Source organism: Coenobita brevimanus, chromosome 26, assembly GCF_032717465.1.
Source record: "Coenobita brevimanus isolate Jiangsu-jjx chromosome 26, ASM3271746v2, whole genome shotgun sequence".
Taxonomy (NCBI): domain Eukaryota; kingdom Metazoa; phylum Arthropoda; class Malacostraca; order Decapoda; family Coenobitidae; genus Coenobita; species Coenobita brevimanus.
The window spans coordinates 11,442,153-11,457,464 of NC_136979.1; the positions used below are offsets into that span (position 1 = coordinate 11,442,153).

The window sequence follows — 15,312 nt, forward strand, 5'->3', positions numbered from 1 at the left end:
AGGTAGAATATGGAGTCCCCTAAATCCGAAATCCCTTAAATGGAGGTTCCTTAAGTCGAGGTTTGAGTGTATATTAAAACCTCGATATAATGGACTTCAGTAGACCAGAATTCACTTCTATCGGAATTGAGGAGCTACTGGACTAAATTCCTATATATTGGAAAAAGTCTGATAAAGCCAGGAGCAGTCCGGACTGCCTGACCACTTCAGCTATGTTCACCACAATAAGGTGAATAAAAGACATATTTATCAGTGTACAGTACAGTATTATTATATATACAGTGAGTCTTCAAAATACAAAAACCCGAAGGTACGAAAGTGATGAATATAGAACAAATTCCACAGTATGAAAATACCTGTGTCTCAATAATATGAAAATCGATACAAAAGGAAATAGAGAGATAGCCTGATTATCCAGACTATATGGTGTGAAGGGGTGCGTGAATAATCCGAAGTGAAAATTAATGTGGTGGAAACAAAACACAAGTACTGTTAGACTGATTTATTTACCGGTAAATGTACACTTGAAGCAGCAGAAAGACCTGACTAATGCCATTCATAATCCTCCAGCATGTTTCTGTAATTTTCTGACAACTTTCAGTTTGGCAAATTACTTTTTCTTGCTGAAAAATTTCCTCCCTGTTATTATCGTCACTTTCCTCTACGATCGTTTCCAACGCAGTGGAGGAAACTCAACGTGCTCAAAGGTGGATATCTTTTCCCAAATTTCCCAACTGGAGGTTAGGTTAGGTTAAATTATTAGGTACAGATAAGCTCGGTTAGGCCAGGTTTAGTTAAACACTTAGGGAAGAACAGTCCTTTCCGCCATTAAACAAAAATAAACAAGAGTTGTCACACCAAAACAGCTAAAAATGACGAGGAAACAGATTTAACAAGAAAGGTTTATTTACCAACCCAGAAATAACCTGAAAAAAGTAACAGCTTATCAGGAAGAACTGGTTTGGTAAGGTGCTTCTACTGCTTAAAGTAAAGCGTATGTTTAGCCCCCTCAATGGCTGTGGGTTCAGAAATTTGCATGCTCCCGTGGTCGGCATCAGGACCGTTTTTTCGAAGTTCTATAATCAGTTTCTTTTTCTTACATATGTGAAAAGACTCGTCTGGCACACCTGGCTTTTTCTTTTATTTTTCCCCTAAACCCATCCTGTGATTTGCTATGATTCGTGAAAGAATTAATAAAATTAGGATGCGTGCTACATTAGCATGTAAACATCAGTGAAAACATCTGGGATGAAGTGAACTGTGAAAACCTGACTGCTTGAGATGGTAGAGTAGGGTCATGTTAACACACCAGTGACCTTCATTCCCTTCCCATAATTGCTCGCAATTTTTTATAGCTCGCCCTAACTCAGTGTCACTGACAACTGTACAGTAACGCATTGTTCAAGGCCAGCAGCTATGAAAGCGATAATAGAATGCATCATTGTTTGTACAGTCATTACTCGTTTTACGATGTTTCAGTTTACGATATTTCACTACAACGATAATAGAAAAGTTCCACCCCAAAATCCGATTTACGATAAATTTCCCACTATAACGATTTTGCCATCGGGAAGCACCAGGCACACGCAAGGTGACCGTCACTTGTCTCAGGCAAGATGGTAGTCCTGGCATGCAGCTCACTGTCATGGTTCAGGTCCCCTTCAAAGCCCTGTCTTTTGAACTTGTTCACGTGTGCCCTAGTTATCGTCACCTCTCAGCCAAACATCGTACTACAGTACAGCAGGGTTGCCATTCGTATGATAATTATCTTACATGTATGATTAAACTGAGTCTGGTACGATGTACGATACCTTTTCTTATTATCGTACATTCTTTACGATAATTCTGTTTTATGATATAAGAGTTTTAATTTAAAAAAGTATAATAAAAAAAGCCTTTTCAAGTGTAAATCTTTTCCATATATAGTATGTTATCTGTAAAATGAGAAGTCGTAATTTTCCTTAGTGCACGTAAGGTAATTGTGTCTATGAAATAGCTAGGCTTATTGTACTTGTACTGTACGAAATGTACAGGCACATTTCGAGTCACACTGATGGCTGACCATTACGGTTTGAAACTGATATTCATCAGTCATCACCGTGATGCTGCTGGGCACAGTCATTCGGTAACAGGCTCACTATTAGAGCTAGAAATCAGAAACCGTTTCCATGTCTTCTAACATGGGTGATAGGGAGCACAACAGTGAGCAGGAAGTGCTTCCTATAATACCACAAAAAAATAAAACGGTAAGCTATATGGTATAGTTTTAGGCCGCTGTTCTTTTACAATTTACAGTTGTTCTTGTACATGTTAAAGTGCAAACCCAGACAAAGAAAACAACGATATGGAATTCTGTTAACAAGTGTGAATATCGTAACGAACAGGAAAAAAAAAAAGTGTTTTGATCTGACATACTGGTAACTTAAATTTCCCGTTTCATGTCAGTACACAAATGTGTCATACATACACACACATACACACACACACACACACACACACAGTATACAGTATTTACATTAGCCATTACATATATCGAAACTTTTATGAATTTCCATTTTTCTTTTATATTACATGAGACTAATGCTGTTTATATAAATTTAAAACACCACTGAAGACATGTGTTGGTAAGAACTTGATCATTTATTTTATCATCATATTACTGTAGAGCGTAGTGTAGCAGTAGCAACAATGATATACCGGTACGATAATTTTCATAGGCATCCGATATACTGTATTTTTACGATAATTTGGGTGGAAAAACGATAATTTTCAAACATCAGTATGATAACTCGATAAAAAAAATCTGGCAACCCTGAGGTACAGTAATCCCTAACACTTACTGAAAACTGACAAGCACAGGCGTAGGTGGAGACACTTTAGCACAGTCTGGTGCACTAACCATCACTACCTCCCGTATGCTATGTTCTGCCTTCTTTAGTGTACGAACAGATAACTCATTCACCCCAAACATATGGTTCCGAGACAAAAGACGAGTTTCCGGTCAAAATTTTTTTGAAGTTAGATACTTGTATGAGTAAAAAATATGCAGAAAATAACTATCAACCATTATTTCCAAAAAAAAATGTGCAGAAACATGAAAAAATAATAGATAAAGTAGCCGAAAAATCACGTGACTCTGAAACGGCCCGTGATTAGTTGTGACGTCACTACTCACACTGAGGCAGCATAGTCTGCTTTGTTTATGTTTAGCCAGCATACACTGTGCTTATTACTGATCTCTAAGAATGCCCAGTGACAAGAAGAATAACTGCTAATGTTTCATTCCAATGTGTAAGTGCACTGACAAAAGCACAGTAGGGAAATTATTCCTCTGCATACTAGCCAATAACAATACACGAAAGCAGTGGTGGCTGGCTGCTCGTCGGAAGTTCCCAGTGCTGGAATGCAGCCTTTAATGTTGTGAAAATAATATATTCTTCACCATATAGGTTCATACACACCTAATTATCTGAAATTCATGAAAAAAACTATGCTGAATTTAACTATTAATAGAATATTAGGAGTCAGAGCGAAAATGTGCTAAGGTTAGCGGGTATTTCTACTTTAGATAGCCAACACACCTTGACAGACTTCTATTTTGTACAGATACTGATTTAAAGTGCAAATAAATGCATCTGTATTTGTGGTAGGTGGTGGCGACCATCATCCACTCACTTGATGTAGTGCTGCCTACTCCTTGCTTAGCCTTTATCATTCTTTTTCTGTGCCTGCCCTCCTCTCTTCCTATTTCTCCCATTTTTCCTGTCACTTCTTATTGCTTTTCTTTACAGGTGGCTTTACATTGAGTGACAAGCCAAATGGTTTCCTGTAAGCCAGGAAACCATTTACAACGCTGGGTGGTAACCATATAACCAAACCATACGTGTACCCTACGTGTCAACAAGTGGGTTGGTGGAGGGTTAGTGCCCCTCCCCGTAAAACAATTAACTCAAAGTCAAATGGCCAGCCCTTATGGGATTATGGCCTCTGGCAATAGATAGATAGATAGATAGATGTTAAATCAATATTTATACAAAGCAGAAGTCTGCCAAGGCAAGCTGTTGAGCTAAAGGAGAAACATTTCTGCTAATTTTACCGCGTTTTTGCTGTGAATCCGGATTTTTTAAAAGGTAAAATTAAATGCAAAAATTTGATCGGATAATTAGGTGAGTATGAACCTCTATGGTGATAAAATCTATAACACTTACCAATTAAAAAGTGCCTCTGACTTCCTCATGGCTGACATTAAAATTTCTTCAGCTGATGAATTTTCTGCCATCACTGGCCTCAATACTAACAAGGCATATAGGCCTGATGGAGTCCCTCCTGTTGTTCTCAAGAACTGTGCTTCTGTGCTTACACCCTGCCTAGGCAAACTCTTTCGCCTTTGTCTGTCAACTTGTACCTTTCCTTCTTGCTGGAAGTTTGCTCTCATTCAGCCTGTCCCAAAGAAGGGTGACCACTCCCAACCCTCCAACTATCGTCCAATTGCTTTAATGTCCTGTATTTCGACGTTTTCGAGTCAATTCTCAACAGAAAAATTTTAAGGCATCTTTCCTATCACAACCTTCTTTCTGATTGTCAGTACGGGTTCCATCAGGGACGCTCCACTGGCGATCTTCTCACCTACCTTTCAGACTCCTGGTCATCCTCCTTTCGGGACTTTGGCGAAAGCTTTGCCATTGCACTTGACATCTCAAAGGCTTTCGATCGAGTCTGGCATAAATCTTTAATTTCCAAACTGCCCTCTTACGGTTTCTATCCTTCTATCTGTGCCTTCATCGCTAGCTTCCTTTCTGGTCGTTCTATAGCCACTGTTGTAGACGGCCATCATTCTTCTCCTAGTTCTATCAACAGTGGTGTTTCTCAGGGCTCTGTCCTATCACCAACTCTCTTCCTTTTATTCATCAATGACCTTCTAAGCTGTACATTTAACCCTATCCACTCATACGCTGATGAGTCCACCCTTCACCTTTCCATTCGGTTCCCACAACGTCCATCTCAGCAGTTACTTCAACAAACAAGGGATGAGGCTATGGCACACCTAATGTCTGACTTGGCTCATATCTCTGACTGGGGTAAAAATAATCTTCTTGTTTTTAATGCATCTAAGACTCAGTTCTTACACCTATCAACCCGTCAAAATCTTCCACAGGTATACCTACTAATGTTTAATAATATTCAGCTTAATCCTGCATCATCCTTGAACATGCTTGGGGTTTCATATACTCGGGACTTATCTTGGAAAGATCATATTACATCTCTTGTAAAATCTGCTTCCAAGAGATTGGGTGTGCTAAGCCGACTTCGTTCTTTCTTTACCCCTGCAAAATTGTTGACTCTATACAGGGGTTTTATCCGCCCCTGTGTGGAGTACAACTCTCATGTGTGGGGAGGCTCCCCACATACAGCTCTTCTAAATAGGGTGGAGTCAAAGGCTTTTCGTCTCATTAACTCTCCTCCTCTTACTGACTCCCTTCAACCTCTGTCTCTTCGCCGCACTGTTACATCTTTATCTCTTTTCTATCACTACTTTAATGGTCACTGCTCCTCTGAAGTGTCTGCTTGCATTCCTCCACCTCTACGACGGGCGCGTAGCACCCGTCTGGCAGCAAACTCTCATCCCTTTTCTGTCCAACTCTCTAATGCAAGAGTTAACCGTTACTCCCAGTCCTTCATTTATGCAACAGGTCAACTCTGGAAGTGTCTCCCTCTGTCTGTATTTCCTGTTGCCTATGATCTCCAGTCTTTCAAACGCAGTGTATCCAGGCATCTCGAAATGAATGGATCTTGAATTTGGTTCACTCTTGTATTTTGTTTTCTCTTGGAGGGAACTCTTATTGCAGGCTGATGGCCTTTGGTTCCTTCTTCCTCGCAAAAAAAAAAAAAAAAAAAAAAAAGACCGCCAATTCAGTATTTCGTCACACTCCCCTGAAGTATTGTAGTTCAGAGTCAATGAAACTGTTTTTTCAGAAAACTAATAATGAAGAGGTCAAATACTAAATATTCATGAGCATAATACCATTATAAACTCATACAATTGATATTGTATGGCACACATTTAACACGTTCCACCTCATAAGGTACGAGCACCGTTCGGGAATGGTGTAGCTGTAAGCTACTTCTGGTCGATTTCACCACAATTTACTTACTTAAATGGGACCATCCATTAACACCATGAAATGTATTCCTTCACAACATACCTGAATGGGGTAGTTTGGATCTACGGTGGCCATGTAGGTACAACTATTATTTCTGTTATTGGTAAAGTATTGTGTAACGGATTGGAGCGTCGTCTGCAGTATGAATGCTGACGTCATCACCAACATGGTGGCTCCTTCCCACCAGCCTCAAAGAATTAAAGTTATCACATCTTGTTCAGTGCAAATGATAAATTAAATTAAAAGGTACACATACCGTAAGTCTTTAAGTACATGGCAGAGTGCACTGGCCATGTTTATCCAGAACCAGCTACATGTTTATTCCCCATAGTGTTAATTCACCATCAAAACATGGACAATTCCCTGTCAGGACAATTCGCACCCTGGACGCTTCCCCGTCATTCTATAAATATACTTATTATTGATTAATACTTTAATAACTAATTTTCAGGGGGATTTAATAAGACTGACTAAGAGGGTGTATGTAGGTGAGGTGGAGGGAGGGAGAGGGAGGGGTAGACCGAGGATGAGGTGGAGGGATGGAGTTGAGAGGTATATGAGGGAGGGGGGGTGAGTTGGGGGGAGGGTAGTCAAATGGTGGGTGACAGAGCGACTTGGAGGCGTTTTGTCTGCGGCCACCCTTTGCGGGATTAGGGAATTGGGCTATAGATAGATAGATAGACAGATTTAATAACTCATATAAGTAAAAAGCTAGTGTACTGTACTTGCTAAATAAATTGGCATGTAAATAAATGACGGGGAATTGTCCTGATGGCGAATTGTCGCCGACATTCCTTCCCTAAGTTTGTCCAACACTTTAACTTTCTCTGTCAGTGACATCACTTTACGAGCCCGCTTTGGTGTGTTACCACATGCATCACTAGCACCACGCTTAGGCCCTATGTTGACAAACAAGGCAAGGAATCAATGGAAGGCAGAAAAATAAGCCACAAATAACAATTCGCCAGTCATGCATGGTTTGAACGTCGGATTCAAACTAACTATGTGGTGTGTGGTAGACCGACGTCCCACCCACCCACCCACACACAAATGTATGCACACTGGCAGTGGGTAGGCATTTTTATATTTTAAATTTATTTCTCTCATATATTAAAATTATTTATCTGAATACAATAATTTTATGTTTTAATTACTATACAAAAAATTCATGGATAACCAAAATCGCGTGAAAAAAGTTTGTGTGAATTAAGAGATTACTGTGGATTTGTGTGCCCAGTGGAAAAGTCAGTGCCAGTGTAGGCCCCAGTGCTATGGTTGGTGCAGGTATGGGTCCCAGTGCTAAGGTTGGTGCAGGTATGGGCCGGATTCCCCTCCCCATAACCTGTTCCTGTCTTACTCAGAGGCTGACCACTAGAGCCTGTAAGCACAGGTTGTCCCCCAGCCTCGGGGGGGACGACTTGGAGACGACTTGGACCAACACAGGAAGGAATGAAGGTGGGTTGTCATTTATGGTTCAGTCTTGGTTAGGTGACTTTGGGAAGTTGAGCTGACATAACCCCCCCTTTTATAATGGGATTCAATCTACCGATTTACAATAAAATCGGTACACGATAAGGTATGACCTGATGTAACCCCATCGTAAAACGAGTAATGACTGTATCAGTCCCCTCTCTTTCACACATACACAGAAGATTGAACAAAAGAATCAGCAGTAAATGTGCACTAACATTAAGGAGCAGAAACAACTGTGCTCAGTCGGTCTGAAATATATTGGGAAGAGAGATACTGAATGAAGAATGTGGAACTGAATTCTAACCTACGAGAACATGTGGGACGATAGAGTAATTTTTTTTCTGATTAGCAAACATTATTGTTCCATATTGTCTCCTAAAATTGTGAAACCCATAATCTTTCATGTAAGCATACAGCCTAAAGACCTTACCAATTCAGTTCATATTCCTCTGGTTTGTCTTCTATATTTTTCTGACTATTTTGAGGGTGGTAAATTATGTTCTCTTGCTGAAAGAAACTTACTCAAAATTAGAGAGCATCTAACATAAGCATGTAAACATATGCAAATACATCTGGAGTGAACACCTGACTCCTTGGGATGGTAGAGTCGAGTCGTGTAAACACACCAGTGACCTTCGTTCCCTTCCCATAATTGTTCGCAGTTTTTTATAACTCGTCCTATCTCAACGTCACTGACACCGAAAGTGTAAAGTGTTGTTCAAGACAGGCAGCTATGAAGGGCTTAATGGAATACTGTATGAAAAATTCAAAATGGGCGCGGCGCTGTGCACTGCTCGCTCGCTGGCCGAGATAAAACGAACTAACCCCTCTCTGGTAAACAAATTTTCACGCGCTTCTCAGGTGAGTCCATGTCCCTCCTCTCCTCGCAGCCTCGCTGTACGTGAGGATATTTTTGCAGCCCTTCACCTTTTTGTATTGTTTTGCCATGCCTCCCAAGCACCCTGCATCATCTCCAGCATTGGGGGAGCCTGCTGAAAAAAAGCAGCAGCACCGTACTCTAATTCTGGAAAGGAAATTGGAAATTATAAGACGCCACAAGGAGGGACAGGGAGTCTCGGAGACTGGGCGTGCTTTAGGCCTTGCAGCTTCCACCTTCAGGACTGTGACGAAGAAAAAGGATGTGTACAAGAAAATGACCACCTATTTCTCTATAATTGTATACAGGTACTGCTTACTTCAAAATAGTGGGGGGGGGGGAGGTAAAGTTTAGGTGGGGGGTCCGAGGGGGTCGTGGGACGCATCCCCCCATTTCTATGTATATTTCAATGGGGAAAACCGTTCCGATATACGAAATTTCAAATTACAAAAGTTTTTTTGGTCCCTGTCCCTTTTGTATATCGAAGACTCACTGTATTATACTATTTGATTAATGCAGTGAAGTTATAACACAGTACAGTACCACAATGGTAGTCAAAACAGTTGAAAAACCGTTTGTGCAATCCGGACTGTGTGATATATCGGAAAGAGTAAGGGTTAGTGGGGGGAAGTCTGGATGTCGCTCTATCAGAATTTTGGATTTTTTTTAATGGCTTGGACCCCAATTGGTCCATTATAGTCAGGTCTTACTATATCTATATACAGTAATCTTCCCAATATCCAATGTAACACAGCCAAAGGCATGTCCGGAAATTGGGCCTGTCCAGATATTGGGCCCCTGCCTCCTGGACTGGTACTTATGGACCCTAACCCAGCCTAACTTTGAAAGCCACCTAAATAACTCCCTACCGGATATGCATAGCACCTATTGAAGACACTATTCACACCAATAATGGACATAAAGCATGAAATAAATGAAAGGGAATCAAAGAATGAGAAATTAAAAGTGAGTATGGAAAATATTTAGCAGTGTATAGGGTACTTACAGCAAGTCTCTGGCTGACTCCTCTAAGGATCTGGCAGTGGTGAAAATGCTCTTGAAGCACGTATAGTAATCCAGCGTTGTGCTGCACTTATTTCTTTGCACTGTGAGTTATAATTGCTTAACACTGCACATTCTGTTCTTAATTGCAGCACGCCAGTTTCAGCCACCAGTTTCAACCACCAGTTTGCACTCCACACTTAATCCTTTGCATTCTAAATTCTAATTTCTTAACACTGCACAACACTATAAATTCCCATGTAGTCTAGTCACCAGGTACTGCAGTTTATTCACGGTTTATGCACAAAAACGAGCACGTGTGGCATCCACTGCGATGCACATCTACTTACGATGGTAGTTAGGCAGTAACTGGGGAGGGGGGAGGAACGAAGGGTTGAAGGGGCCGTGTAAACACAGCTGTTTAGCGCCACATGCCAATTTCAAATTACGGGTGGGAAAAAATTCAGAATTTTATGGATTTTTTTCATTTTTAGACCACTTTTGGGTTCCGAAGGCCCAGGCCCATATTGTCCGGAAATTGGAGTGTCCGGGAATTGGGCATCCGGTTATTACAGAAATTACTGTATATACATATATACATATACTGTATATATATATATATATATATATATATATATATATAAAATTTTGCATGTCCAACTCCAGGTATAGCTTTGCTTTACAACCTGTCCACCGCGGTTTAGCAGTCTTCTTACATGCTATACACCTTCACATATCACCTGCACTAATACCTATCATCCAAACTGTATAATGGAACATGCTAGGGCTACCTTGTTCAGGATTGGTGCACTGGTACAATATTAGGAAGGGTGTTTTTATAGCATGTTGATGGGTCTCGTGAGTTTAAAAAAAAAAAAAAAAAAAAAAAAAAAAAAAAAAAAAATCATACTGTTCCCTGCCCAGTTTGAAATCAAGCTCACGCATTTCTGGAAACAGATCTCTCAATAACCACCTCCACCAAATGTGAATAATTCAGATGCTGCCTAGACATTAATGTACTGAATATTCAGTAATACCACAAACCATGATGTGCAATTTGAATTATCAAAGATCCTGGTACACAATATAATGTACAATGCAAACTGCAGGTTTGTACACAAACACTAATCTGTACATAAAATGAGAGTTGGATGGTGCAACATACCTTGTCAAAATGTCCACTACGCACAAGCTGCACACCAGTGGAGAAAGAACTTGATATTAGCAGTGCAGACAGAGTGGCTAAAAAACAGCAGGAGACTGAAGTGTTATAACTTAAATATTAACTCCTTCAATTCTGTGACATACTGCATTACTTAGTATAGTACTGAATACTGTTGCTATTTATGGATGATTGTATCTGACCAAGGCAAGGTCTCTCATATGAGGGGTTAATGAAAGCAATATCTAAACCCCTCTTAATCAAAAAGTCTACCATGAGGTGAATAAACTCTTTGAGAACAGCAAGAATAAAATAAACACTATGTTACTAAACTGAAGGAGTTAAAACACAAACCAATTTTTATGTTACAGTCAAATGTGTAAACAGAAACTGAAGCAGCCATTCATTATTCACCGAGAATTTAATGTTGCCTTTAATACTGCCCAGTGCAGCTGTGATCAAGCAACAGAAAACAGCTTCTTGGTTCAGATCTCACAACAATTACATTCACTGGAGAGAGAGAGAGAGAGAGAGAGAGAGAGAGAGAGAGTCGAGTCACTGAATGCATTTCCTTGAAATCAGAAACTGTTTGGAAAAGTACCATTTTATCTAATTATATGATATAACATAGACCAACACAACCTACAGTCATTAAATACCAGTTATAACAAATGACTACTGCTTTTAATACACTTAATACATCAGTTGAAACTAACAGAGTTCTTCTGATCCCGTGTGATAACAATGGTTCAGGCACGCTAATTTAAATTACTTAATACCAAAACTACTGCACTGAATTTGCTCCATATGCAGACATAATGCAATAAAGCAGTTCTCTCAAACTGTAATATGAGGTTGAAGATATGTAGCTCAGGAGAAGTGGGCATAAGTGTATGCTAAGTGTTTAATACCATATATACCACACAAACCAGCTACTTGTGCAAGAATAGGAGACTAAAATAAGTAAAGGAGTGCCACATGGTGAGATGGTGATGCACAGATAAATGGACAACTTAGCTCTAGACCCTGCACAACTCTGCTGTGAAACAGCGCCTAAAATAATTTTAATATCTGAGAGCATGACATTATCGACCTAGAGAGCTCCAATGATCCAGATATCTAACTAATAATCACATTGGCTTATCATACACGATACAGTTCTCAACAATTAATCTGAGATTGGCTGTTACTATTATTCCTTTGTATATACAGGTACTGCATATGGTGTCCCATGATACTGTGTGCCAATACCTAGCAGACTGCCAAAATTGCCACACAATGTAACATGGTAAACATATCTAATTAACCCTAAAGTTTGCTGTAAGTTTGTGTGACGATCAGAGAAAATGCCATGAGGGCAGCTTGGAAACAGGCAAAAAGGAAAACATTCCCATGGATTTCATTTGCCCCTGAAAATAGTTATACTGGTATAAATTGTATACTATAATTTTCGCTGATGTTAATTTTTATTTTTATTTGTTTTATTTAATTTTTTTTTTTTCCCGTGTCTGACTCGGGCAAAGGCTTCAGGGCCTATTCCCAAGTTCCAGTAGTCCTCCTTGGGGCCCAGTAGTCTTCCTACATCTCCACATGTCACCACTTCGGCACTAACACCCACCATCCATACTGAATAAATGGTAGGGCTGTCTCATACAGGACTGGTGTACTGGTATTAGAAGGGCATTTTTATGACATGTCGACAGGTCATTTGGTAGATCAGAAAAGTCTGCTTTTTAAGAAATTCAAATCCTTGAACTGTTCCGTGCCCCAGCCAGGATTTGAACCTGGGTCTATTAGGGCTGCAGGCTGCCTCACTACCGATTCTGCCACTGCCTCCCCCTAATAAAAACACACAAAACTGATGTGTAAAAGTACAGTGAGAGTATGGAAATGCAGTGACAATAATGTGTTTCCACAGTGAAAATAACTTCCCAAAATCCTGCCTCAATATTCTGCCCGCACCATGCATGAGCTAAGCATACGTCTATATGCTGAATTTCTCGAGCTTTCAGAATTTTGAAACAACCAATAGTTTTCAAGTAAATCACCAAAAACTGCTTGCATGCACCCCTGCCCACCCACTGAAAGCCAAGAGAAAGCTGACTATTTGAGAGTGTTGGCCTTGAAATAGACACCCTCCCCCGCGACGCACCAAAGAGTGATGCACTTCATGCTAAAACTTAATTTTTGGTAAATATTTTTGTCTAAAATTACCTAATATCCCTTCAGACCAACACTGACAAGTGTCATAGTGCATCAACAGTTCCTCTTCAGACTAACACCATATTGACTCGTTTTGAAATTGCGTGTGAGAGGGTTAAGATGAATGTGTGTTCCCTACGTGCCAACAACTGGGTTGGCGATGGGTTAGTACCTCTCCCCGTAAAACCACTAACTCAAAGACAACTGACCACCCCTTACGGGATTATGGTGTCTGGATATGGAGAGATAGATAGATAGTGTTAATTACCAGGAATGTTCAACATGGGACATGTGGAGTATGTGGATGTTGCCCTCAGAGAAGGTGGCAGACTATCTGGACATGTGTCTGCAAGGTGCATTCAGTATGAACAGCTGCCTGGTGGTAAACAAGGCCATACAAGCCAATGCTACACTCAAGTCAACCTTATCATGGACTCACACTGTTGTCCCACCATTTATGAATTTTTAGTTTCAATGCTTTTGCAAACACTGCATACAGTGAAAATACAGCACCTTTTCCTTGACTTTCACTACCAGGACAAGCCTTTCACTTCCCAACACTTGTGCTGACAGGTGTGGAGATTTGAGCTACCTAAAGGCTTTCCAAGAGTGAAAAACTTATGTTTCAAACTACTGTATTTCCATAGCCGTACAACACTACATGTAAATTCTGTACCGGTATTCATAAATGGTAACAGCCAATTACAAATTGATCCTTTCAGGGCATACTGGACCTGAAGTTAGGTAGCTACAGTAGTCCAAATCATTTCAAAGTAGGAGACCAAACCACTGCCTTGGTAACAATAGTACAGTAATTTCTCGATTATCCAGACAACACTACCTGGACCATCCATTACCAAGATGCTGTGATCTTGGTGTTCCAAACCATTATTCATACATTTTTTCCACAATCCGGACAAAAATGCTTGTGTCCGTTTGGAAACTATGGTTGCGTGAAAAAATTTCTGCCCAGACAGGTGAAAACAGCCCAGTGGCGCTACCTTGCTGGGCTGGTTAGTTTACCCTATGTCCACCAGAGACCCCTTGCTTGCTCGCAGTTCCAGCGAGTCGACTGTGTAGTGAGCAGCTCTTCCCTGACAGTTGTTAAGGCGGTGCATGTGGTGGTTTTCATGGCGGTTCCCTACCTGCATCAGGCCTTGCTATTCCTTGCATGCCTCTTGCCTATTTCTAGGGTGTGTGATGATGGCCCCTCCACCACAGAAAAAGGAGAGGGTAGTATTAGCTCTTGAGAAGAAGCGTGAGATCCTGAGTAAGACTGATGTGGAACTGTCCATTTTCTGCATCCTTAAGGAGTACAACCTGGCCTGCTCAACCCTACACAGCATCAGGAAAGCACGGGAAAAACTCACCCAGTAAACAGCAGACTTTGGCCAGAAGAACAGATACAATACCGAACGGAAGACTATGAGTTTGCCCTGGCATGCAGAAGTCGACCGTTCGACACTGATCTGGTACAGATGTCGGAATAAGTTTGTTTCTTTTTCCGTGGACTAAGGTGTTTGTAACACTGCTCAGTGGAGAGGTATCCCCTCCTCCTCCCTTCCTTGTAGTCCCACACTCTCACCCAACCCCCCCACTATCCTCTCCGATCCCATAACCCCACCCGGTCCCCTCCATACTCTCATTCACAGCCAGCTAGGGGTTTCTGTACTTCAAGCACCTCTCTAATTAAGTGCAGTCCGAACAACTAATAAAGGATTAGTACGGTATATATCATAAACCAAGTCTGGACAAGGTTTACTACACTGTGTGTGTGTGTGAGAGAGAGAGAGAGAGAGAGAGAGAGAGAGAGAGAGAGAGAGAGAGCGAAAGGCAGAGAGGGAGAGCAAGTGGAAAAATGAGAAATGAGAGGGAAGTTACAGAGAAAATAAGAAGGGGAGAGGCAAGGAGAGAACAACGAGAGCTGAGAAAAGAGACAGAGAGTGAGAAGAAGAGACAGTGAGAGGTGAAATGAGATACATGCAGTGTGAAGAGGAAAGAGAAAAGGGAGATGTGTATAGAAAGGCCAGGAGACTGGGAAGTAGAGACAAAAGGGGAGACACCCGAGAGAAAATGGGAATGGAGCAAACACAGAAATAAGGATAACAAAAGGAGAAAGTGGAAAGGAGAGCTATGGAACAGAATACTGAGAAAGATAATGAGAAAAATTAGAAAAGGAGGCAAGGTAACAGGGAGGAGGAAGAAAGTGTGTTATTCTGGCAAGGATGAAGGGAAAGAACTAAGCAGGATATGACGAAAGCATTGAGGCTGAATAGAACAAATGTAACATTCAAGTAAAAAGGCAGTGAGAGAAACAGAGAAATTAGAGAAATTTATGGAGAGAAGGTAAAGATTAAGGGTGGGAAGAAAATAGGTTAATTTTTAGGGCAAGAAAGAGGAGGGGGATGTTAAGAAGAGAAGACAAGGGGAGGGAG

At 40.8% G+C, this 15,312-nt stretch overlaps 1 protein-coding gene across 1 annotated transcript in view; it reads right to left on the reverse strand.

The window, feature by feature from the left end:
• The window catches only part of Rab30 (RAS oncogene family member Rab30), a 123,080-nt gene that overhangs the window by 38,600 nt on the left and 69,168 nt on the right, over window positions 1-15,312 (reverse strand). The window contains exon 6 of the mRNA XM_080268172.1: window positions 10,679-10,705. Within this exon, the coding sequence (XP_080124298.1) occupies window positions 10,679-10,705 (27 nt within the window). The remainder of the gene's footprint in view (window positions 1-10,678; window positions 10,706-15,312) is intronic.